Source organism: Aotus nancymaae, unplaced genomic scaffold (assembly GCF_030222135.1).
Source record: "Aotus nancymaae isolate 86718 unplaced genomic scaffold, 86718_ANA_hifiasm-v0.15.2.pri h1tg000025l, whole genome shotgun sequence".
In the NCBI taxonomy this organism is placed as follows: domain Eukaryota; kingdom Metazoa; phylum Chordata; class Mammalia; order Primates; family Aotidae; genus Aotus; species Aotus nancymaae.
The window spans coordinates 27,797,563-27,824,146 of NW_026988438.1; the positions used below are offsets into that span (position 1 = coordinate 27,797,563).

Here is a 26,584-nt window from a genome sequence, read left to right on the forward strand (position 1 = left end):
CTATGCAACCCGCACAAAGAGGCCAAGGCTGCTGATCAGGAGAGGACAGAGGCGGACCCCACTCAAGAGCACTTGGGTTTTATACTCAGAGTCGCTCAGAGTGCCCTCCTCCCACAGCAACATGATTCAGGATGAAGCAGTCTCACTGCCCTGAAAATTTATGAGCCTTTGGTTGCTTCCCAGAGGCTTATATAATTCTTTGCAGAGCTCTGTCTCATACTTGATAGAAAGCCAAGAGGAAAAAATAATAATTTAAGCAAATGTTTTCTATCAATGCATTCTTTTTAAAGCAAGGAAAGATTAGTCCTCAGGCCAAAATGAAACAAGAACACTCAGAAAGTATTTATCTGTTTCTGTTTATATTTGACTAGAAGTAGAAATCTACATAATAAAAAACAATAGAGCATCAAGACACTAGACAAGCAGAATGTGTGAAGAAAGGCCTGTTGAATGGATCTTAAGCTGTGATCTGTTCTGGTTTAATCAATCAGAAATTTAAGTCAGGGAGAAAAAAAATGTCTCCATGGTACAACCTACTTTTCAACCAACTTGATGTTTCTTAGATCCTCTGGGATGAATGCTACTGGGAGAACTTTCAAGATCCATATGATATATCAACAGAAAAAAGAACAGAACTAACAAAATAAATGTACAGCCATCAAGGCCACCAGATTTCCATCAGCAAAAGGACACGCAAATAAAATCAATACTGTATCAACGATTCCTAAGCAAGTGGGCAGCCATTAAAATACATAGCATAGAAAGTTGTTCACAACATATCTGTTGTTCACCACAAATTGGGTGAAGAGAGAAATCACAAAGTAATATGCATAGACAATCCCATGTTTGTCCATATTGATTAGTGTAGGTGGGCATTTGTTTAAATCTATACATTCACTCAAAGGTATAGACGGACATTCACTTCATGGCTGCATTTCTTTCCTACTGTTGCTGCAGCAAATTACCACAAACTTGTTGGTTTAAAACAATGCAAACTGGCTGGGCAGGGTGGCTCACACCTGTAATCCCAGCACTTTGGGAGGCCAAGGCGGGTGGATCTCGAGGTCAGGAGTTTGAGATGGTCCTGGCCAACGTGGTAAAACCCCGTCTCTATTAAAATACAAAAAATTAGCCAGTGTGGTGGTGGGCACCTGTAGTCCCAGCTACTCAGGAGGTTGAAACAAGAGAATAGCTTGAACCTGGGAGGTGGAGGGTGCAGTGAGCCGAGATCACGCCACTGCACTCCAGCCTGGTGACAGAGCGAGACTCCATCTCAAAAACAAACAAACAAACAACAACAAAAAAGTGCAACAATGCAAACTGATTCCCCTAATTCTGGAAGGCAGAAGCATAAATTCAAGGTATTGTTAACGATGTGTTCCTTTGGAGGCTGCGGGGGAGAATGTGCTTCCTGCCTCTTCCAGCCTCTCAGGGCTACCTCCATTCCCTGACGGGGTCCTCTTTCTCTGTCTTCTAAGTCAGCAGTTTAGCACTTTTCCCCCAGTCTGACCACCTGCCTCCCTTTTACAAGGACTGTTGTAAGTATTTTGAGTCTGCCTGGATAATCCAGGATACTATCCCTATCTCAAGATCCTTAATCAAATCTGTAAAGTCCCTTTTAATAAGGTAACAGGAGGCTAAGTATGGTGGCTCACACCTGCATCCCAGTGCTTTGGAAGGCCAAAGTGGGAGGACTGCTTGAGCCCAGGAGTTCCAGACAAGCCTAGGAAACATAACAAGACCATGTCTGTCTTTACAAAGAAAACAACAACAACAATTTTAGCCGTGCATGGTAGCACACACACGAAGTCCCAGCTACTCAGGAGGCTGATGCAGGAGGATCACTTTAACCCAGGAGGCTGCAGTGAGTTAGGATTTTATCACTGTACTCCAGCCTGGGCAACAGAGCAAGACTTTGTCTCAAAACAAAATAAATAAAATAAGATAAAATACTCACAGGTTCTGGGGATTAGAACATAGATACTTTGGGGGGCTGAATATTCTGCCTATCACATTAACAATATTTATTTCTGGCAGGGCACAGTCACTCACATCCATAATCCCAGCACTTTGGGCAGCAAAGGCAGGCAGATCACTTGTGGCCAGGAGCTCGAGATTAGCGTGGCCAACATGGTAAAATGCCATCTCTAATAAAAATTTAAAAATTAGCCAGGCATGGTGGCACACACCTGTAGTCCTAGCTACTTGGGAGGGTAAGGCACAAGACTCACCTGAACCCAGGAGGCAGAGGTTGCAGTGAGCTGAGACTGTGCCACTGTATTCCAGCCTGGGTGACAGAGTGAGACTGTCTCAAAAAAAAAAAAAAAAGTAAAGAAAAAATAGGAAAAAAAAAAACCATTTCTGGGAGGCAGGATTAGAGGAGATTTTTGTTTTCTTTGTTTATCTGTATTTTCTTTTTCTAAAGTCAACATGTATGATTTGGGTAACTTTTAAAATGTGGTATGAGGGTGACGAAAATGTTCTCAAACAGGATTATGGCGATGGTTGCATAAGCCACTAAATTTTCTAAAAGTCATTAAATTATATACTTAAATGGGTGAATTTTATAATATATAAAACAAAACCAAAAAGGGGCTTTTGCACTTACTTTCAAATGGTTCAACTCCCAAATAAATAAATAAATATAAAAAGAGATCAAATATAGCAAAATGTTAACAATTGGCAAAACACAGTAGAATTCACCGTAAGGTTCTTTCAACTTTGGTGTAGGATTTAACATTTGCAAAAGGAAAAGGAAAATGGGCACAGAAACAAGGAGAAATAACAGGACAACTCTAGAAACTAAATCTATCTGGGCATTCCAGTCTTAAGCTGGACTTTAGCTTCAATATTTTGGCTCTCAGGAGGCTCTGTGCAGGGCGTGGTGGTGAGTGACTGAAGCGCCAGCTACTCCGAAGGCTGAGGCAAGAGGATCACTTGAGGCCAAGAGTTCCAGGCCATAATATGCTATGATCACACAGTACACTCCAGCCTGGGCACAGAGGGAGACCCCACCTCAAAAAAAAAAAAAAAGAAAAAGGAAAAGAAGCCCTGTTCCAAGCAACGTGGAAGCAGCCACAGCTAGTGAGGAAGGCAGGTGATACTCACCTCTTCCTTCCTCTCCATAGCCCAGGTGAGGGGGGACCACAATCCTTCGCTTCTCTCCGATGCAAACACCAAGTAGACCTTCATCCATCCCCGGAATCACGTAGCCCTGTCCAATGTACGTGTCAAAGGTGCGGTTCCGAGAGTAGCTAGAAAAAAAGAAAGGAAAGGAAGGGGTCATTCATGAGAGACTCCACAGCAGCTGTGCAAATTAGTCGGGACGGAGATGGAGAGGAACACAGAGGCCTCCAGACCCCAGAGCAATATAAACCATAGCATCTGAGGACACAGCCAGGAAACACGCTCTCCTGGAAGGTAAGTAGCAATCCCCACACAGCATGTGAACAGCCATCTGCAGAGACTCCGTGAGCCCTCCTGTTTGGTCAGGTTATGAATGCAGTGTGGGTTACGAGAAGCACAACACAGAAATGGAGCTAATGTAAACTGAACAGTATACTTTCTTTATCTGAGGCAAGGTCTCACTCTGTCACTCAGGCTGGTGTGCAGGTCACTGCAGCTCACTGCAGCCTCAACCTCCCAGGCTCAAGCAGTCCTCCCACCTCAGCCTCTCAAGTAGCTAGGACTTCAAGCACATGCCACCATGCCTGGCTAATTTAAACATTTTTTTTTTTTTGTAGCAATGGGGTCCCACGATGTTGCTAAGGCTGGTCTTGAGCTCCTGGGATCAAATGATCCTCCTGCCTCGGCCTCCCAAAGTGCTGGGTTGACAGGCCTGAGCCACCACGCCCGGCCTGTACACTTGACAACTGTGTCAAGTTAATGAAAACAATCAAGTTCTCAACCAGCCTGGGCAACATGGCAAAACTCTGTCTCTACAAAATCACAAAAATGAGCTGGGTGTGATGGCACACACCTATAGTCCCAGCTACTCAGGAGGCTGAAGCCAGAGTATTGCTTGAGCTAGAGAGGTTGAGGTTGCAGTGAGCCAAGATCCCAGCACTGCACCTCAGCCTGGGTGATAGAGTGAGACCCTGTCTTGAAAACAAAAAACAGAAGCAAACGTAGCCCTTATTAGAAACTGCAAATGTGTCACAAGGACAATGTCTCCAGTATCTAAAGAGAAGATATCTGCATATGTGGGACATGAATATTCTATCTTGTTTTATTTTTTAATTACTTTCTTCTTTTTTCTTATTGAGACAGGGTCTTGCTCTGTCACCCAGGCTGGAGTGAAGTGGTCTGGTTTCAGCTCACTGCAGCCTCAACCTCTTGGGTACAAGTGATCCTCCCACCTCAGCCCCTCAAGTAGCTGGGACTACAGCACGCAACACCATGCCTGGCTCATTTTTGTATTATTAGTAGAGATGGGGTTTCGCCATGTTGCCCAGGTTGGTCTGGAACTCGTGGGCTCAAGCAATCTGCCTGCCTTGGCCTCCCAAGTGCTGGAATTACAGGCCTGAGCCACAGCCCCTGGCCTGACGTGAAGTTTCTGATTGCCAGGAAAGTAGCATACACACTGAAAGCAATGAATTCTGCAGTCTCTACCACAGCCCGACAAAAGGCCCCCACTGTCACCCCTGCTCACCACCCCACCCTGGTGAATACTTGGGTTTCCCAAGTGCTCCTGGCAGGAGGCCCAAGTCCACTCAGAGGAGAGATCCAGCCTGTGTGTAAACTGCCAAGTGAGTCTATTACCATGAGTCTGATAAAAAGAGGAATCGATTCTTCCCCACAGCATAATGATTCTGGAATAAAATAATAAAACTTCATATGCCAAGTCTACTATCAAACTGGTCCACGTGACCTGCACCCCTTCCCCACACCACCTGGTGCAGATAAGGCAGAAAGTCCGTCCTTTAGGAGCCAGTCGGTCCTGCCATTCCCTCACCCCGCAGCCAGGGCATGACGCCCCAGAGAAGAGGGACCCGTCAAGTGGGGCCAGCAGGCAGAGCTGTGGGGCTCTCCCTTCTCAATACCCCTCAGAGACCAGAAAGCCACGGGCCACAAAGAAAGGATCACAACAGATGTCTCTCCTCACCCAGGAAGCAGGAGATTGTCCACATAAACTCCCAGAGGAGGCTGTGAGTCTCCCTTCCCACCTACTGAGGACAGCACCCCACGCTGAGCAGCTCTAAGCCTCCTCCCCACACACGGGCCAGGAAGGCCTGGAGGGGAGCACAGCAGGGAAGAGGAGGACCACGCCGGCTCCCAGCATCCTCCAGCCAGAGCAGGGCTCACCCTCCCCAGGTTGCTACCTGTAGGACCTTGGGGATCACCAGCAATGTGCAGCCACAGCCAGGCATTCAGGAAAGAGGAGGACACCTACGTGGTGGGCTCCCGACAAAGAGACACCAAGTAGTGAGAGAGACGGCAGGTACCCATAGTAGGGACTGCTGCCCATTGGAATAGTCACAAAGGTTCCATGGAGGAGAGGAGACAGCAGACACGAAGGCTGTGGGATCTGCCTGACGGATGAGCACTGGGCTGGCAGCAAGGGCCAAGCCAAGAAGCAGGAAAGAGCCTCAGAAGGAGAGACGGAGGGGTGGGGTGGGCTTGAATCATAGTGAAGTGAATAACTTTAAAAGTTAAAGACAAGTAAATGGAAAACCATCCTGTTCCCCAATGGAAAAGCAAAGTCATCAGTCCTCCCCCAAACTGACTTAAAATTTTTTTTTCCTTTTCTCTTTTTTTGAGACAGAGTCTTACTCTCTTGCTCAGACTGGAGTGCAATGATTCGATCTCGGCTTATTGCAATCTCGCCCTCCCGGGTTCAAGTGATTCTCCTGCCTCAGCCTCCCAAGTAGCTGGGATACAGGCGTGGGCCACCACACTCGGCTAATTTTTGTATTTTTAGTAGAGACGGGGTTTCATCGGGCCGGGCATGGTGGCTCACGCCTGTAATCCAAGCACTTTGGAGGCCAAGGCGGGCGGATCACCTGAGTTCGGGAGTTCAAGACCAGCCTGACCAACACGGTGAAACCCTGTCTTTAAAAATAATAATAATTATTAAAAAAAAAAGACAGAGAGACAGGGTTTCACCGTGTTGGTCAGGCTGGTCTTGAACTCCCGAACTCAGGTGATCCATCTGCCTCGGCCTCTCAAAGTGCTGAGATTATAGGTGTGAGCCATCATGCCCAGCCTGAGCCATCACAGCTGGCCCAAACTAACTTAAAAATTTTAAAACAATTCCAATCAAAATCCCAAGGGTGTGTATCTGGTGTTGGTGGAGAGCTTAGTAAAGTAATGCTAAAATTCATCTGGAAAAAGAAAGAAATAATGCTGTTGTGAAGGTACAGTATATAGCAAGCTATCATTCTTGTTAAAAATTAGAAGAGGGGAATATATACACATGGGTACTTTATTATATATGTATGGAAGACCTATGAAATTAATAACACTGGGCCAGGTGTGGTGGCTCATGCCTGTAATCCCAGCACTTTGGGAGGCCAAGAGGGGTGGATCACTTGAGGTCAGAAGTTTGTGACCAGCCTGGCCAACATGATGAAACCCTGTCTCTACTAATGCAAACGAAATTAGCCGGGCATGGTGGTACATGCCTGTAATCCCAACTACTGGGGATGCTGAAGCAGGAGAATTGCTTGAACCCGGAAGGCAGAGGTTACAGTGAGCCGAGATCTTGCCATTGCACTCCAGCCTGGGCAAAGAAACAAGACTCGACCTCTAAAAAAAAAAAAGAAGAAGAAGAAAAGAAATTACTAACACTGGTTCCCTGTGAAGAGGGGAAGTGGGACAAGGATAGATGAGAAATTTGTCGTTGTATACCTTTTTATACTTCCAGGATTTTAAATCACGTCAATGTATCACTTTGTCTTTTTTTAAAAAAGAAAAAGAATGCTCTCTACTCTACAATTAAAAAGCTAACACTGGTTAATCATAGTTAAAGGTGTGATGCTGGTCTAGGAATAGATCAAAGGTAAAGGATAAAAACTCTACAGACTCAAAAGTACATATAAGAATTTAGTTCATAACAAAAGTCACATTTCAGAGCAGTGAGAAAATGACAGAGTCATTCATGAAGGAGGTTGGAAAAACTAGCTAACCACCTGGAAAAAAATAAAGTTAAATCCTTCCTGTCACAGTGATACCACAATAAATTCCAGATGGATTAAAGAATTAAATATGAAAGTATTTGTGAGCATAGAGAGAAACTGCAGAACATTGCTAACACTGGTTATCTCATGGTTGTGAGAATGGAAGGGGCTGATAGGAAGTTTACATTTTTTGCTATACCTTTTTGCATTGTTTCCATTATGCAATTAGGACTTATTACCTCTGACCCAGAACAGTGGCTCATGCCCATAATCACAGCACTTTGAGAGGCCAAGGCAAGTGGATTGCTGAGGCCAGGAGTTTGATACCAGCCTGGCCAAGATGGTGAAACCTCTTCTCTACTAAAAATACAAAAAAATTAGCCGAGTGTGGTAGTGCATGCCTGTAATCCCAGCTACTCAGGAGGCTGAGGCAGGAGAATCACTTGAACATGGGAGGTGGAGGTTGCAGTGAGCTGTGATTACATCACTGCACGCCAGTCTGGGCAACAGAGTGAGACTCTGTCTCAAAAAAAAAAAAAAAATGGCTGGACATGGTGGTTCACACCTGTAATCCCAGCACTTTGGGAGGCCAAGGCAGATGGATCACCTGAGGTCAGGAGTTCGAGACCAGCCTGGCCAATATAGTGAAACCCTCCTCTCTACTAAAAATACAAAATTAGCTGGGCGTGATGGCTCATGTCTATAATCCCAGCTACTCGGGAGGCTGAGACACGAGAAGTGCTTGAACCTCAGAGTGGAGGTTGCAGTGTGCCAAGGTCACACCATTGTACTCTAGCCTGGGCAACAAAAGTGAAACTCTGTCTCAAAAAAAAGAAAAAAACATAACCTTTGACCCAGAGATTCTTCTAGAGATTGTTCCAGGGAAACAATTGATCATATATTATAAGATTTGCCTACAAAAATAATTACTGCAGTCTTCATTAAATGTCAAAATACAGGAAACATAAAGGACAAACGACAGGGATTCCCTAAATGTAGGCAAATCTGTACAATGTAATACATGTAACTATTAGAATGGGCTAGATTCCACTGGACTAAAATGGAAAGCTCTTTGAACCCTAAGAAAACTGTGGCTCCACTATGTGAACAAAAATCTGGTATACACAGAAAAACGGTCTTTCAATTGGAAATATAATTCCAGGGAACAAAGAATAGAACCACACTGGAATGTAACAAAAAATAACATGCACATGCACTAAATGAATTTTTTTTTTTTTTTTGGTAACAGAAAAAGATAAAAACAACTCAAATGTTCATCAATAGGGAATGGTTATATAAATACGATATACTTACCCAATAGGACATCATGTAGATGTAAAAAACAAAGGATTTCTCTCTATGTATTAGTGTGGAAAAATCCCAGGGTAACAAAAATCAAGGAGCAGAACAATACTTTGTTCCTTAGTAATACTATATTCTAAAAGAGGAGAAAATAACATCTGTGTTTGCTTATATTTGCATTTTTAAAAATGCACACATTAGGCCAGGCACAGTGGTTCATGCCTGTAATCCTGAGTCAGGCGGATCACCTGAGGTCAGGAGTTCGAGAACAGCCTGGCCAATATGGTAATACCCATTTCTACTAAAAATACAAAAATCAGCCAGGTGTGGTGGCGCACGCCTGTAATCCCAGCTACTCGGGAGGCTGAGACAGAATTGCTTGAACCTGTGCGGTGGAGGTTGTAGTGAGCTGAGATTTCGCCACTGCACTTCAGCCTGGGTGACAGAGTGAAACTTTGTCTCAAAAAAAAAAAAAAATCCATACATTGGAAAAATTAAAAATAGAAACTAATAAAAATGGTTAACTCTAAGGGGTAGGGGAGAAATGGAGGTTAGGCAGACAGGGACAGGAATACAACATATCTTAATGCATACTTTGTTTTAATTTTGAGCTATGTAACTATTACTCTTTTCCAAAAAATGTAAATGAAATGTAAAAGAGATCCTAGGAACAAGAATGACAGTGAGCCGAGATCACACCTACTGCACTCCAGCCTGGGCGACAGAGCGAGATTCCATTTAAAAAAAAAAAAAAGGCAGGGTGTGGTGTTGGTATGGTATTATTCAAATGAAATAATACCATACACAAATTCTTCTGTAATGGTTTTGGATGACTAAATTAACTAGAAGTCTGTCACCTCAGAGACAGGAAGGTTGCTGTTGCTACTCGTTTGCTCTACTAGAAGCTGAAGGAGTAGTTTCAAACAACACATGCCACTGGAATGAACAAGACAGGCCAAACACCAGCCATCTCTGTACAACTGCAGGCCATGCCTGATAAACAAAACAAAACTTTGAACCACAGAAGAGGCCCAGTAATTAGCCTCTATGGAACCCAGCATCCAGAAGGGAGCTGAATGCATCCAACCAGTGCCATCCAGCTGATCAGCCTCTGAAATGTGTAAAGCCCTTAGGTGCTGGAATAGGGAAAAATGGAGTCCCAAACAGTCAAATGTTATCCAAAGTCATAGAGCTAGTGCAGCATAGACAAGGGCTGGAGCCAGCTCTCTTGGCATCAAGTCCATTCTCTGCCCACTATACCTCCTTGACATCACTTCTGGCCACTCTTCATCTTGAACCCCATCAAGAGGTTTATACCTGGATAGCTGAGCATAGTATAGGGGGATGGTGAGAGTCGAGGGTGAGTCCCTCCTGTCTTCCTGCAGAACCATCTAAAACAGCCCCCAAGAAAGAGATGGTTACAACAGCCTATGAGGAAACTTAAGCCTATCTCTATAAAAAACAAAAAATTAGCCAAGCATGGGGGCATACACCTAGAGTCCTAGCTACTCAGGAGGCTGAGATGAGAGAATTGCTTGAGCCCAGTAATTTAAGCTTCAGAAAACCACGATCATGCAGCTGCACTGCACTCCAGACTGGATAATAGAACAAGAGCCTATCTCAAAAAAAAAAAAAAAGGGGGGGAAAAAAGAAAAAAAGGAAGGAAGGAAGGAAGGAGGGTGGGAGAGAGGGAGGGAGGGAAGAAGTATCAGAAAACAGAAACCTGTATTAGAGATGAAAATACTAACGATGAATCAGCATTGACACAGTATTTAAATCACAGTCCAGCCAATGGCAGACTTTATTTAATACAACGTTCTGGCAATTGAAGACCTTAATCATTTCCTTACCTGGAATCAAAGAGGGTGCCATCCAGAAGCGTGCCATTGTAATGATACCTGAGAAAGTCCCCGCTTTGACTTATCCGCTCACAGTTTTTAGGTACTACCTTGTTCTCAATGGAAATGCTGTCCTTGGGGTTATGGAGGTCTAATAATGCAACATCAAACACCAGAGATGCCTGTCCGGGAATGTCTTTCCCTAGAATGGAATGGAGGAAGATGATTAAACAGGACATAGGATTTAGGAAGTACTTTACAGCTCAACAGCCTTGGGGTTGGTGTTATTCATTTCTTGAGAAGTTTTGAAGCCAAGGAAACAAATGTTCTTCCAGGTCTTGGATGGGCCCCCATGGTGTCCAACCATGGGCTGATGGTATAATCTAAAACCAGACTCAGGAAAAGGAGAAAACTGATGTTAATGACATAAGAGACTACTATGACCATATTTTCTGGGCTCATGCTGGAAAATCAAGGCTCTATGTAGGTGGGCATGCACCCACAGGCAAACCCAAATACATACCTCTGTGGGTTTCTGTTTTTGAATAAATGCAAACCACAGACATTTAAAGGAGAAAATTCCAAATCTCTGGTCTGGTTCTGGAGAACTGTATACAGACTTGTTTTTTTGGAATGAACGGCCAATTTTTTAGAGACAAAAACTTTAAAGTGTATCAACACTTTAAAGTGTATCCAAAGCAAGATATAAATAAGATGAAAGTTAGCAGAGATAACAGAGAAAAAAAATGGCACCCACAATCCAAAATATAAATAAATAGTCCTCAAATCACTTCTATCTCACTTCTGGGTAGTACTGCTTCTCTTGGACATTCCTGACAGGGGGAATATATTGAATATCTGCAAAATAAAATCCAAATGAAGAAATTATAGGGCTAGTTCTTCCTGCAAAGATCAACATCAACCAGTAGATAACTCAAAATCCAGGAATTTGGGATAATAGAAAGTTAACCAACAAACCAATCCTTCACTTTTACTTGTCATTCGTTATACCATGCAAAGGAGTAGGCCTGCGCAAGTGAACTAGATGCCGCCAAACCTGAGCTCCTTCCACTGACCTTTGGCAAAGCCCACCCTGCGTTTCCACTGGCCTTTGGCAAAGCCCACCCTGCATCTCCTTCCCCTCTGAGGAATGATGAAATCTGCTGAAAGCCGGCTGCTGAGTCAGCCCCTGGAATGCAAGGTGTGGTCAATCCCTAAATCGCATGTATGGGAGACATAGAATATCAATCTTTTGTGCTTTTCTGTATCTTTTCATTTAAGAGAACAATGAAAACCTTAAAAGCAACCATGGGGTTTCAATTTTTCTAGCATTAATGTGTACTAGATGAATAATATTTTCTATAGCAACTTTGCAGAGATATAATTCACATACCATAGAGTTCACCCATTTAAAGTTATACTTATCTGGATAGCTGAACACAGTATTCAAGTATAAAGTTTTCAAAAATAACTACCCTAAATAAACTATTATTTATTTAAAGTAAATAAACAAATAATATTTCTCATATTAGGCTCACATCTGGTTTTGTTATGTGGCTGATGACAAAAGGATCTGGGAGCCAACGTCAATGAACTTCTTGGGCCCAAGGACAAGATCACTGGAACATCAATAAGAAAACAGTGGCCAGGCACAGAGGCTCCCACCTGTAATCCTAGCAATTTGGGAGGCTGAGGTGGGCAGATCACCTGAGGCCAGGAGTTCGAAACCAGCCTGACCAATATGGTGAAACCCTGTCTCTACTAAAAATACAAATATTACCTGGGTATGGTGGTTGGTGCCTGTAGTCCCAGCTACTCGGAAGTCTGAGACAGAAGAATTGCTTGAACCTAGGAGGTGGAGGTTGCAGTGAGACAAGATCGCACTACTGCACTCCAGCCTGGACAACAAAGCGAGACTCTGTCTCAAAAAAAGAAGAAAGAAAATAGTAACTGCCGGGGGCAGTGGCTCTCACCTGTAGTCTCACCGCTTTGGGAGGCTGAGGTGAGAGGATCACTTGAGCCAAGGATTTCAAGATTAGCCCGGGCAATGTAGTGAGACGCTCTCAAAAAAAAATTTTTTAACTAGCCAAGCATGGTGGCACATGCCTGCAGTTCTAACTATTCGGGAGGCTGAGGCAGGAATATCACCCAGGAGTTTGTGGTTACAGTGAGCTATGATGGTGTCACTCCAATCTGGGTGACAGAGTGAGACCCTGTCTCTAAAAATAGTAATAACAATATCTCAGTGGGGAAAGAATTAAGATACATTTATGGCACTGCTTCAAACTTAATTTTTTTTATTTTAATAGGGAATTCCACCCCTACTACCTCTCTTTTTAAGAAACTGTCTGCAGATCCCCAGCATGTATAATATATAAAAGTGGGTCAGGCACAGTGGTTCACACCTGTAATCCCAGCACTTTGGGAGACCAAGGTGGGTAGATGGCTTGACCTCAGTAGTTCGAGACCAGCCTGTCCAACACAGCAAAAAGCTGTCTTTACTAAAAATACAAACATTTCCCAGGCATGGTGGCACACACCTGTAGTCCCAGCTACCCAGGAGGCTGAGGCTGGAGAGTCTCTTGAACCCAGGAGGCAGAGATTGCAGTGAGCCAAGATCACACCACCGCACTCCAGCCTGGGAAACAGTGTGAGACTCTGTCAAAAAAAAAAGTACATATATATATATATGGAGGTAAAGAGAAGGCTGAGCCCCGTCACCTCAGGCTCCCTTCTCTTGCTGCTCTGCTCTACAGAGCCAGGAAACAACATCAAAAACATATTGGCTATTGTAAGTTGGGTATCACCATCAGTAAACTCCTTAAGAAGCATCATGTTCTCATTTATAGCCTTAACTACAAAGTCATGTGCTGCATAATGAAGTCTTGGTCAACAACAGACCACATATATGAGAGTGGTCCCATGAGATTATCATATCATGTCTTTACTGTATCTTCTCTATGTTTAGATAAACAATTTTTTACCATTGTGTTACAATAGCCCACAGGATTCAGTACACGTGCTGTGCAAGCTGGTAGCCTAGAAGACACAGGTTACACCATACAGCCTAATGTGCAGTAGGCTGTGTAGTACCTAGGATTGTGTAAGTGCACTCTATGGCATTTGCACAACAATGGAATTGCCTAACGATGCCTTTCTCAGAACATATCCCCATCATTAATCAACACATCACTGTATCCATCTGCTGTTTAAATGCCTATAGGTCTCTATGTTGTGCCAGCATGTCAATATGATTAAACACACCTGAAATTCAAATATGAGTAACTGAGACATTCTATTTATCAGTCTATAGTATGTGTTTTCCTTCATAGCAAAACTACAAACAGGACACTAATTCTAATTAATGTGTTTTCCAACATTACGCTTTGCTTTTGTCCACATGAAGTTAATATCCTAGGTAAAAACCCATTGTAGAGGTGCAAATGGGGAAATTTGGCAATTCTGACATAATATGGCTAAATTTCTACCTTGATATCTGCAACTTATAGTGTCTAGTTCAAGTCTCATTTCACAAATGGTAAAGCCAGAGAGGTTGGTGCCCAAGGCCATAGCAAGTACTGCGGGCAGGGGGCTTACTTATGAATGCCAGTGACCATAAGTAAGTGGAAATTTCTGCAGCTTAATCATCAGACAGCAGACAATCCAGACTAGCACTGTCCAACGGAACTTTCTGAGTGATGGAAATGATCTGGGTCTGTATCTGCACTGTCCAGTATGGTGGGCCTCAGCAACATGACCTAAAATGTAGCAGTGCGACCAATGAACTGAATTTTAAATTTTAGTTGATTTTAACTTGTTTTCATTTCAATATAAATAGCCACATATAGCTAGTGGTTACCATATTGGGCAGAGTAGGTCTAGACTGACAGGTCTAGTGGGTTTCATGTAATGACAATTGAATTAACCACTGCAATAAAACTAAGGATAGGTGAGAGTGGCTCCAAGCAAGAGAAGGACTTACCATCTCCATCCTCTCCATAGGCCAGAAAAGGAGGAATGGTGATGATGCGCTTCTCACCCACACACATCCCCAGCAGCCCTTTGTCCATTCCAGGAATCAGCCAGCCAATTCCCACATATGTGTCATATGTTTTCATGCGATTGTGACTGAAAGCCAATGAGAAAGGGGAAAAGTTTCACAACATGAGGATGTTTCCAACTCATCTCTCAGTACGGTTTTTGTTACCCAAATATTAGCTAAACAGTGATCCCATTCCCATCCCTAGAGATAGGCATTTATAGATCTTTGCCCCCAAACACAGGGCAATGTCCTTAAGTTTAGAAAGAAATAAAAAGCATGCATTTATACTAGTGGTAGACAAAAACAGGCCAGTTATTCCACTAATAAAAAACACTCTAATGAGAAGAAATTTCAAAGGGTTCCCTGATCTCTGGCATAGCCACATGCCTCTCCATAGCTTCAAATACATTCATCTTTACCCTCCTGTTTCCATGGGAAAGCTATAAAAATGAACCAAAATGTGTGTAAGCCTCCTTAGAAATAGAGCCTGGCCAGGAACGGTAGCTCACGCCTGTAATCCCAGCACTTTGGGAGGCCAAGGCAGGTGGATCTCAAGGTCAGAAGATCCAGACCATCCTGGCCAACATAGTAAAACCCCATCTCTACTAAAATACAAAAAATTAGCCGGCCGTAGTGGCGCATGCCTGTAGTACCAGTGACTCAGGAGGCTGAGGCAGGAGAATCCCTTGAATCCAGAAGGCAGAGGTTGCAGTGAGTGAGATCTCGTCACTGTACTCCAGCCTGGGTGACAGAGTGAGACTCTGTCTAAAAAAAAAAGAAAAAGAAAAAGAAATAGAGCCTTTCACTTAATGATGAGATATCAAAATACAGTTAAGTTAGATAAACATTGCTCTTCAATGTTTCTAAGATGTATTAAAATTTTGACTGTGGCACCAGAGAAGATGCAACACTGACCAAAAATCTTAAGTAGATGAGTTCAGTACTGGTTACAATTGAAAAGAGTCCTTATTCTGGTTTCCCCATGGGCATAAAAAGCAAGTAAGACAGAAGGAAAGAACTATGGGACATTTCACTGATATTGCCATGAACGGCAGAACTTACCTCGAATCAAACAGAGTCCCATCCAGGAATGTCCCATTGTAGTGGTACCTCACAAAATCAGACACTTGGATGGTCCGAGGGCAACTCGGGGGCTTGAAATAGGTGTGAATCTGAACCTGGTCTTCAGAATTCCAAATATCCATCAGAAGTACATCAAAATGAAGCACTGAATTGGGGGGGATCACACCAGCTAGAAATTAAAGATTTCACACTGAGTTCACAGTTGCTGCCTTTCAGGCCAGATAAATAAACACCTAGGATGCTGCCAAAGTGAATGTGGGCCAAAAAAGTTCAAGCAGTCACTGCTATACAATTCCAAAATGCCCCATTCCTCCTCCCTCTTTCCTCTAAATGAAATTGAAAGAAAAGAGAAAAAACAAAGTTTTCTTCTCATTGAGAGTATCATTCAATACACCTGTGTTAATGACACTTTCTTTCACATCTAGAAGAAACAAACCTAAGATGGAAATTTTAGCTGTGTATGAGTTCACTGCTTTTCACTTTCCCCCCAGTCTAAAGATTCCAAGATTCTCCAGTCTGTTTGACTTATTAACAGCCTAAAAGTGTTCTCGTTGTTTCTGCAGATGTGTTTATAAATGAGGAACAAAAGCTTACAAACTCCTTCACTTCCATAGGCAAGCTTTGGGGGAATCTTCACGAAACGTCTCTCGTTTACACACATCCCAACAAGAGCCTGGTCCATCCCTGCGATCAGCTGTCCTTTCCCCACAAACACGTTGAAAGTGGAGTCTCTGTCATAGCTGAAGACCCAAAGGGTAGGGAGAGAGAAAGAAAAGTATAAGTAGTCCCTTCCTCAGTAAAACCAACCTGTAAAAATGTGCCCACGGACGTAATGTAGCCACAGCAAATCAAAAAGCCTGCCAAGGAGTTACTGATACAGGAACATCTCCACTGGACAGTACTTGTGGGGTTGGAAATTTTAGACTATCTTGAATATTGCCAGAAAATCTAGCTCAATAAGAATCAGCATAACTCTCTTTAGAAAAAAAAAAACGTGGGCTGTGAGGGTGATCTGGCTGTGACATCTGTCACCCCATCGATCACCAGGGTTGATTCGGCTGATCTGGCTGGCTAGGTGGGTGTCCCCTTCCTCCCTCACCGCTCCATGTGCATCCCTCCCGAAGCTGGGGACTCGGTCGAAGAGGATGACCATCCCCGATAGAGGAGGACCGGTCTTCGGTCAAGGGTATACAAGTAGCTGCGCTCCCCTGCTAGAACCTCCAAACAAGCTCTGAAGAAAAAAAATATGTGTTAAGCTGATTTTGCAAAATAGTTACCTATTCCTTCACACACACACACAAGAAAGAGTTGGCTGTTGTCATGCTAGGGCTTTGAGAAGCCAAGGTAAGAAGATCATTTGAAGCTAGGAGTTCAAGACCAGCCTGGGCAACAAAGAGGCACCTCCTTTCTACTAAATAAGTAAATACCAATAATTAGCCACATGTAGTGGTGCATGCCTATAGTCCCAGCTACTTTGGAAGCTGAGGTGGGAGGAGCACTTGAGCCCAGGAGAGTGAGGCTGCAGTGAGCTGATTGCACCACTGCACTCCAGCCTGGGCGACACAGTCTCAAAAAATAAAATAAAATAAAATAAAAAAGACTTTATGGCCAGGTACAGTGTCTCACACCTGTGATCCCAGCACTTTGGGAGGCCAAGGAGAGTGGATAACATGAGCTCAGGAGTTCAAGACCAGCCTGGCCAACATGGTAAAACCCCATCTCTACTAAAAATACAAAAAATTAGCCAGGCGTGGTGGCACGCGCCTAAAGTCCCAGCTACTCGGGAGGCTGAGACAGGAAAATTGCTCAAACCCGGGAGGTAGAGGTTGTAGTGAGCCACGACTGCTCCACTGCACTCCAGCCTGGGCAACAGAGCGAGACTGCATCTCGAAAAAAAAAAAGACTTTACTTCATTTTCTATGTGATTGGTACCTAAAAGCAACATCATAGGTACTAATGGCCCAGGTTAACACATACACACACATTTGATTTTTTTTTAAAGTCATCCAGCTAAGTCAAACACAGAGGCAGCATGGTAAGAGCATTAAAACATATTTAAATTCCCTTAACCTCAGTTTCCTCCACTGTAAAATGCAAGTGATAATAACAGTCATCCCAAACACAAAAAATGCTCTGAAAACCTAAGAGTTATGCCAATATTACTATAATTAACACAGGTAATAGAAAGTATAATGTAGTCTTATGATCACTAATATGTGTTTTAAAGGCTGATAGGTGATGGCCTTATATCAAAAGATAAATAATGAAATCATAGCTGTGACTCATACCTTTATCTTCTTCAATGTCAAATTTAGCAATCAACAGGGGTTTGCCTGTTAGGGGACTATGCCAGGTGCTTTGGGGGATAAAAAGTACAAGCCACGGACTTTGCCTATAAGTACCTTATAAACTGATAGAGACCCACAGAGTTTCAGAAGACATAAAATAAAATGCTCTATGGCATTTTATAATAACAGATTTCTACTCACTCACATGAAGGAATATATACAATAAGAGTAAAGGTCAGGTTACAGTGCCAGGCGTGGTGGTTCATGCCTGTAATCCCAGCACTTTGGTAGGCCAAGGAGGGTGGATCACATGGTGAAACCCCATCTCTACTAAAAATACAAAATTAGCTGGGTGTGGTGGTGTGCACCTGTAGTCCCAGCTACTCGGGAGGCTGAGGCACAAGAATTGATTGAACCTGGGAGGTGAATGTTGCAGTGAGCTGAGATGGTCCCATTGCATTCCAGTCAGGGTGACAGAATGAGACTCTGTCGCAAAAAAAAAAAAAAAAAAAAAAAGCGGAGAGCAGGTTAATACAGTATAAAACCACCCCATTTTCAACTTACATATATAGATACATATGAAAAAATCCACAAGGCAATACATGAAATATTATCTATCAGCTACAGGTAGAGGACTTCAGGTGACTGAATTTGTTTTCTCTTTAATTATCTTACTTTTCAAAATGATCGCATAATTACTAATGGAATAAAATGTTAAAAACTGCTGGGATTTACTTCATTTTGCAAAATACTTTCACTTTTTCCTCTTTTTCTCCAATGAACAGTTTAGGCCAGCCACAGAGTCCACCTCACCACTCCCCTGAGGGCAGCTTCCTGAGACCTGGCCCTCTTCTCTTTCTCCTCCCAGTTTTACAGCCTATTTTAATAGCTTTCCTTTCCTCAAGGTCAGTGAACAGAAACCAAGATTTCAAGTACAAGCCAACAAGCCAGAGGACAAAAGCACATGGTCAGTTTCGTGCCCAAGTCAGCTTTACACTTCCACCCTCTACCTCCGGAGCCCCAACCCCCACCCCCGGGAATGCTGGCTCTTGAATTACACTTGGCTGGGGCCTCCCCCTGCCACTAAGCCATCATCAAACTGGTGGATTTATTATAATAATAGGTCAGAAAGCAAGGTTTCAAAGACTCCCAAGGCACAGAACACACAAACAGCAACAACACACCAGCAAGAAACTACTTTAAAAATATTTTTTTCATTCATAGAACCCAAATATACCTCCCGAATTTAACAAAACTTTTTAATACCAACTACCACTTACACATTGTGTAAACTTAGTAGCAAACTAAGCTCTTCATATATACTACCCCATTTAATCCTCATACAATACTTTAAGGTGGGTGCTCTGATACTCAGGCTCTTTGGAGGTTACAAAATTTCCCAAGCTCATGAAATTAAACATGGGTAGGGATGGAGAAGCGAGAATCTAGGACCATCTGATTCTCACACTCCAGGGTCTGGGCCTCCCTAGAGGTGTATAGAAACAGTTGTTGCCCAGCTTGGGCAACATTGCAAAATCCCATCTCTACTAAAAATACAGAAAAATAGCTGAGCATGGTGGTGTGTGCATGTGGTCCCAGGCTGAGGTAGGAGGAAAACTTGAACCTGGAAGGCTGAGGCTGCAGTGAGCCAAGATCGTACCCTGGCACTCCATCCTGAGTAACAGAGTGAGAAAAAGAAAAGAAAAGAAAAAGAAGGAAAGGAAGGGAAGGGGAGGGGAGGGAAGGGAAGGGAAGGGAAGGGAAGGGAAGGGAAAAGAAAGTTGTTGCCTCACGGTATTAACTTTGTCATTTGATGCTGCCTAAGCACTGTGAACAATTAAGCACCAAAGTGCTAAAAACCAAAAAACCAGAGAGGAGAGATCCAAGATGGCTGATCACTAGCAGCTCGGGCACGTAGCTCCCAGTGAAAGCGCAGAGAACGAGAGGACGCCACACTTTCAGATGAATATTTGTAGCTCATGGACCAGGAGATTCCCAGCGGAGGAGCTCCACGGGTCTCCAGAGCGACTCTTGTGGCCGGGGCGGCGGTTTTGCTGGCGCCTTAAAGCGGCAGCTCTTGGTGCAGAGTCCAGAGATTCCTGGGCAGAAAGGCACCATCAACCTTAACACCGCTGTCTTGGCCGGCGCAGTGGATAGCTCAGATTTCGGCGCTGGGAATCAAAAAGTTGGACGTCCGCTCAGAGACCTAGTTAGAAAGTCGGTAATTACAAAGACGACAGATGGATAAATATATAATCAAGGGAAGAAAGCAGCCTAAAAAGGCAGAGAATACTCAAAATCAGAATGCCTCTCCCTCTACAGGGGATCGCAGTTCCTCATCAGTAACGGAACAAGGCTTAATGGAGAACGAGTGTGTTCCAATAACAGAAGCAGGTTTCAAAATGTGGGTGATGAGAAACTTCTGTGAATTAAAAGAACTTGTTCTAACCCAATGCAAAGAAACTAAGAACCTTAAAAAAAGGTTTGACGAAATGCTAACGAGAATGGACAATTTAGAGAGGAATATAAGTGAATTGATGGAGCTGAAAAGCACAACACGAGAACTTCGCGAAGCATGCACAAGCTTAAACAGTCGAATTGATCAAGCAGAAGAAAGGATATCAGAAGTCGAGGACCAGCTCAGTGAAATGAAACGAGAAGACAAGATTGGAGAAAAAAGGATAAAAAGGAATGAGCAAAGTCTCCAGGAAATATGGGACTATGTGAAAAGACCTAATCTACGTTTGATAGGTGTACCTGAATGTGATGAAGAGAATGAATCCAAGTTGGAAAATACTCTTCAGGATATCATTCAGGAAAACTTTCCCAACCTAGCAAGGCAAGGTAATATTCAACTCCAGGTAATACAGAGAACACCACAAAGATATTCTTCAAGAAGACCAACCCGAAGGCACATAATTGCCAGATTTATTAGGGTTGAAATGAAGGAGAAAATACTAAGGGCAGCCAGAGAGAAAGGTCAGGTTACCCACAAAGGGAAACCTATCAGACTTAACAGCAGATCTCTCAGCAGAAACCCTACAAGCCAGAAAAGAGTGGGGACCAATATTTAACATCCTTAAAGAAAAGAACTTTCAACCCAGAATTTCCTATCCAGCCAAACTAAGCTTTATGAGCGAAGGAAAAATTAAATCTTTTGCGAACAAACAAGTACTTAGAGAGTTCACCACCACCAGGCCTACTTTACAAGAGCTTCTGAAAGAAGCACTATACATATAAAGGAACAACCAATATCAGCCTTTCCAAAAATATATCAAAAAGCAAAGAACATTAATACAATGAAAAATTTACATCAACTAATGGGCAAAACAGCCAGCTAGCATCAAACGCCAGTATTAAACTTATATATATTTCAATTGGATAAAAAGCCAAAACCCATCGGTATGCTGCATCCAGACCCATCTTACATGCAACAATACACAAAGACTCAAAGAGAAGGAGGAAGATTTACCCACCAAACAAAGAATAAAAATAAACAAATAAATAAAAAGCAGGAGATGCAATTCTCGCCTCTGATAAAGTAGACTTTAAAGCAACAAAGATCAAAAGAGGCAAAGAAGGACATTGCATAATGGTAAAAGGATCAATGTAACAAGAATAGCTAACGATTCTATAGATCAACGAGATAGAAAATTAACAAGGATATTCAGGACTTAGACCCGGAACAAGTAAACTTGATAAACATTTATAGAACTCTCCACTTCAAATACACAAAACATACATTACCACCTCACACCTATTCCAAAAGTGACTATATAATTGGAAGTAAATCACTCCTCAGTAATCGCATAGCATTTCATAGGTTTAAATGAAATATTGGTTGGCTGTTTGTTTGTTATCTTCTTCCCTTATTCCTTCCTGACTACATCATTAAGTATAATTATCAGTATACAAGAGGTTTTCAATACCCATTACTAAATTGCAATCTAGCCTGGGCAAGAAAGCAATACTCCCATTCTCTCTCCCTCTTTCTTTTCCTTTTTCCTCCTCCCCATTCTCTCTCTCTCTTTCTCTTCCTTTTTCCTCCTCCCCATTCTCTCTCTCTCTTTAAAAAAAAAAAAAAAACAAAAAACCTTTCTGAAAGAAAGTGTATATATTTGTACATTAATAATGTATACATTTATACAAAAGGCTAACAATGCAAGACCACTTTTACCTACTGCTTAAAACTCTGACCATCTGGAAAAATAAAGTTGTTTTGAACAAATTGATTCTAATCAGCACAATTGGCACAAACTCACGGGCAGCATCAAGCCCAGAGCTGGTCATGAAAATTATTTCTGCCCACTCTGGAATAAGCATTTATACAAACTGTCCTGGTATCTGGCTTATTTACACCTTTTACAGGCATCTCTTTGAGGGGCCTTCAGGAAACAGATGACACTCCCAAACGAGGCTGTTCCAGGAAAGTTTAATAATGAAGTGTGCACAGCTGACATTATAATCATTGGTGAAAACTGAAAGGTTTTCCCCTGTAATTGGGAATAAGGAAAAGATACCTGCTTTCAACACTTCTTTTCAGCATGGTCCTGGAACTCCTAGCCAGAGCAATTAAGCAAGAAAAGGAAATATATGTCCCAGAAATTGGAAAGGAAGAAGTAAAAATATCTCTTTTAACAGATGAAAAGATTTTATATATAGAAAACCCTATAAGAGTCCATTAAAAAAGCTGCTAAAACTAATAAACATTGGACTTGATGGTTCTGTGGGGAAAAAACAGCAACTAATAAACAAATCTGGCAAATTTGCAGAATACAAAATTAACACCCCCAAATCAATGGATTTCTGATTGTTTAAAAGTGTGTGGCACCTCCCACCCTCTCTCTCTCTTGCTCCTGCTCTTGCCATGTGAGATGTCTGCTCCCCTCTTCCCTCCCACCATGACTATAAATCTCCTGAGGTCCTCACCTGATGCCAGCGTGCATGCTATGCTTCCTGTACAGCCTGCAGAACTGTGAGCCAATTAAACCTCTTTTCTTTCTTTTTTTTTAGATGGAGTCTCGCTCTGCCGCCAGGCTGGAGTGCAGTGGCACGATCTTGGTTCATTGAAACCTCCACCTGCTGGGTTCAATCAATTCTTCTGCCTCAGCCTCCAGAGTAGCTGGGATTACAGGGGCGCACCACCATGCCCAGCTAATTTTCATATTTTTAGTAGGCACAGGGTTTCACCATGTTGGTCAGGCTGGTCTCGAACTCCTGACCTTGTGATCCACCCACCTCAGCCTCCCAAAGTGCTAGGATTACAGGCTTGAGCCACTGCACCTGGCCTAAACCTCTTCTCTTATAAATTACCCAGCCTCAGGTATTTCTTTGCAGCGATGCAAGAATGACCTAATACAATGCCCGTTGGTTGAATTCAACCGAAGCCAGAAGACAAGGGGTCATTAATGCAACCCATACTGTGCACATGTAGACCATACAGCCTCTCAGAGCAAAAAGCAAATGGAACAGGTGGAGAGTGGACCTAGAAAGGCAAAGGGAAACCACCTAGCATATCCAACATCCTCCTTTCCTCTCCACCAGCTTGCTTTTGTCTCCTTCCATCACTGCCCAGGGTGGCGGGGCGGTGGGGGGAGAATGGGAAAGGTGTCTGCAGCACCCTCTGATGACGCTCTTCAAAAAACCCAAGGACCACTAAGACAAGAGACGTCATAGTCAACTCACTAAACTGCCTACACAGAAGCTCACATTATATTGGCGACACATTACTTGAGATAAATAACTATGCCCATGGCTATCTTTTTTTTTTTTTTTGAGACAGTCTCACTCTGTCACCCAGGCTGGAGTGCAGTGGCACGACCTTGTCCCACTGCAATCTCTGCCTCCCAGGTTCAAGCAAGTTTCCTGCCTCAGCCTCCCTAGAAACGCCACCACGCCCAGCTAATTTTTGTATTTTTAGTAAAGACAGGTTTTCGCCATATTGGCCAAGCTGGTCTTGAATCCTGACCTCAGGTGATCCACCTGCCTCAGCCTCCCAAAGTGCTGAGATTACAGGTATGAGCCACCACGCCCAGCCCCCCATGGCTATGTTCTTAAGGCAAAATGGGGCTTCTGAATATAGGTTTAAATCTGCACTAAGAACGAACTTTTAAAAGGACAAATGGGAGACTGGGTGTGGTGGCTCAAGTGGTAATCCCAACACTTTGGGAGGCCGAGATGGGTGAATCACTTGAGCTCATGAGTTTGAGACCAGCCTGGGCAACATGGTGAAACTCCGTCTCTACCAAAAATACAATCCTAGCTACTTGGGTGGCTGAGGCATGAGAATTGTTTGCACCTGGTAGGCAGAGGTTGCAGTGAGAACCACTGCACTCCACCTGAGCAACAGAGAGAGATCCTGCCTCAAAAAGAAAGAAGAAAAAAAAGTGCCATATTTTGAGAACCCATAACAGAAAGGAAGCAAAGTAAGGAAGAACAAGCCCACTGGGCATGGGAACTACCTTTTGGGGGCCTCAAAGTTGGTCCTGTCTTACTTGGGCCACTTTGGATGGCTGACTCACAAGGGGACAGGCTTGACGTGTGGACTGTGGTCCTGCCACCACCCTTCACGAATGGGACTGAAACTCACCTCCCCACTGGCCACCAGGTTCCCAGCTGAGACACCCCCTCCACTGGCTGAGTTCCACCACTGAGACTGGATCTGACTGCAAAGGCAGAGTCTTGTTTGTCTGCCTCCCACCTACCTCTCCACAAATTCACTCCCAAACGGGACTCTGAGCTTTCTAGACCCTTTGCCCAAGATGATTTCCTTCAAACCACCACCTCTACCAGTAGCTAATGAGACATGCCAGGAAGAAAAGAAAAGCAGTTAATGAACTGGAGAACTACCCAGACGGGAAAGTGGGAGGAGGAGGAAGGGAAAGGAGGTGAAGGAGGAGAGAGGAAGCAAGTGGGAGCAGAGGAGAAGAAATGAGAGAGAACGCCTCCATTCATAGCTCCTCCGGGAGAATCAGACCCTGAAACGTGAGCTGTTGGCTTGGATGGGCTTCGGACCATTAAAACACCATTAAATGAAAAGCTTCGCAAAGCAAAGCAAAATCCATTGCTGTTATGGATTTTTGTTTTTTTGCAACTGCACGAAATTAAAATGTCAGACCCCTATAGATGATTCCTATTTTTCACAGGACTTAGCCCAGTAAAATACTATGTAGCCAAATTAAATTGTTAATATGAATGTGCAATTGCTCGCAATGACCCACAGATGAAAATTCAAAGCCCTGCTAATAAGTCTTCACTGGGGGTGCTTGGCTGGCTGCCAATGGCCTCAGGAGACCACAGTGAGAAGTGGCTAGGATCTTTCCCCCAGTTAGCAGAAACGCACAGGGCTAACACACAGTAGCAGCTTCCCTTTCAGCACTCCTCTTCTTCATAGAAAGCACTGCAATGGGGATTCACACTCTAAACACCTCCTAAGTGAGCATGTCCTGACCTGGCCAGTCACTCTGACGCCACTGCCCCCATCAGGCCCCCCCACCAATGACTCCATCCTGGCTGCTGCCCAGCCCACTGGCTCCTCCCTGAGGACCAGTCCTGCTGAAGAGGTCAGCCTGGGCCCCCACTTAGGACCATGTGACTTAACACCCAATAGAGTGGACACCTGCCCCAAGCAGGACCCATCAAATTATGTCCTGGAAACCTGGAGGTGAGACAGTCCAGTTTGCTATCGTTGGTGCTGGATCCCAGAGACCATGTGTGCAGTGTGGAAAGCTTGCTGGAGCACTCTCTTTCTCATGGGAGAGAATGAAGCCCCGTCTGCAATCCCTTGGGGAGAGGCAGAAAGTCACCTCAGTCCATGATTCTGGACCCTCATAAGGAATTGAAGATCCTTCCAATAAATTCCCACTCCTTTCTGCAGGCATGGACGTGTATTCTCCCCAACCCTGACTTGAGGGTGGGGATTTTTGTTGGCTTTATCCTCTGCTGTATCTCAGTACCTGGAATGTTAGGAGCTGGATGAATCCCTATGTAAAATGAAGTCCCAATGAGGCTGATCTCTAGAACTTCTACTCACACTATAGTCCATTCACTGAGCACCTCAATCCCCTTACTCCTCTGAACAAAAACTTCCCTTCAAAAGATTCTGGGCTGGGTGCATTGGCTCACGCCTGTAATCCCAGCAATTTTGGAGGCCAAGGCAGGCAGATCACCTGAAGTCCGGAGTTCGAGACTAGCCTGGCAAACAAGGTGAAACCCCGTCTCTACTAAAAATACAAAAATTAGCTAGACACGGTGGCGCATGCCTGTAATTCCAGCTACCAGCTACTCAGGAGGCTGAGGCAAGAGAATCATCACTTGAACCCAGGAAGTGGAGGTTGCACTGAGCCAAGATTTCACCACTGCACTCCAGCCTGGGCGACAGAGCGAGACTCCATCTCAAAAAAAAAAAAGTTTCTGAACAGGAGCATATATTCAGGGCAACTTGAATCTATACAATGAAAAAAAAAAAACACCAAAATCCACAAGACCCAGCCCAGCCACCTGGGCCTCCCATGGACTGGTTCTCCCACCCCCTTCCAGTGCTGAGTCCCCTGCCTCCTGACCCAAATATTTGGGCCTCTCACTGCTCCTTGAGCATTCACTGTTCAGGCCCTGACTCTGGTCCACCCTATCCACTCTCTTAAACACACTTCCCGCTTCAAGGAATGAAATCCCACTCATGCTCAAGGCCCAACTCAAGCATCAGCTCCTCATCAAAGCCTTCCCTATGGCTTCAGCAGAAGAAATCCTTCCCTCCCTGGGACTGGTAGAGGTATCTATGCATACTACTCACAAGGCACTCCCCGCATGCTGGCTGCTTTGTGTGAGGCATGAGAGCACCAGTCCAGCATCTGGAGGTCAGTAATATTAGCTGGGTGGCCACTGTCCTCTCACCTTTCTGGGCCTGTCACCCCA

The 26,584-nt window shown here is 43.8% G+C and overlaps 1 protein-coding gene across 1 annotated transcript in view; it reads right to left on the minus strand.

Annotated features, from left to right (window-relative positions):
• The window catches only part of FKBP9 (FKBP prolyl isomerase 9), a 48,385-nt gene that overhangs the window by 17,149 nt on the left and 4,652 nt on the right, over positions 1-26,584 (minus strand). The window contains exons 2-6 of the mRNA XM_021669365.2: positions 15,978-16,123; positions 15,363-15,552; positions 14,241-14,386; positions 10,271-10,460; positions 3,109-3,254 (exon numbers count right to left, since the gene is read on the minus strand). Of these exons, the coding sequence (XP_021525040.1) occupies positions 3,109-3,254; positions 10,271-10,460; positions 14,241-14,386; positions 15,363-15,552; positions 15,978-16,123 (818 nt within the window). The remainder of the gene's footprint in view (positions 1-3,108; positions 3,255-10,270; positions 10,461-14,240; positions 14,387-15,362; positions 15,553-15,977; positions 16,124-26,584) is intronic.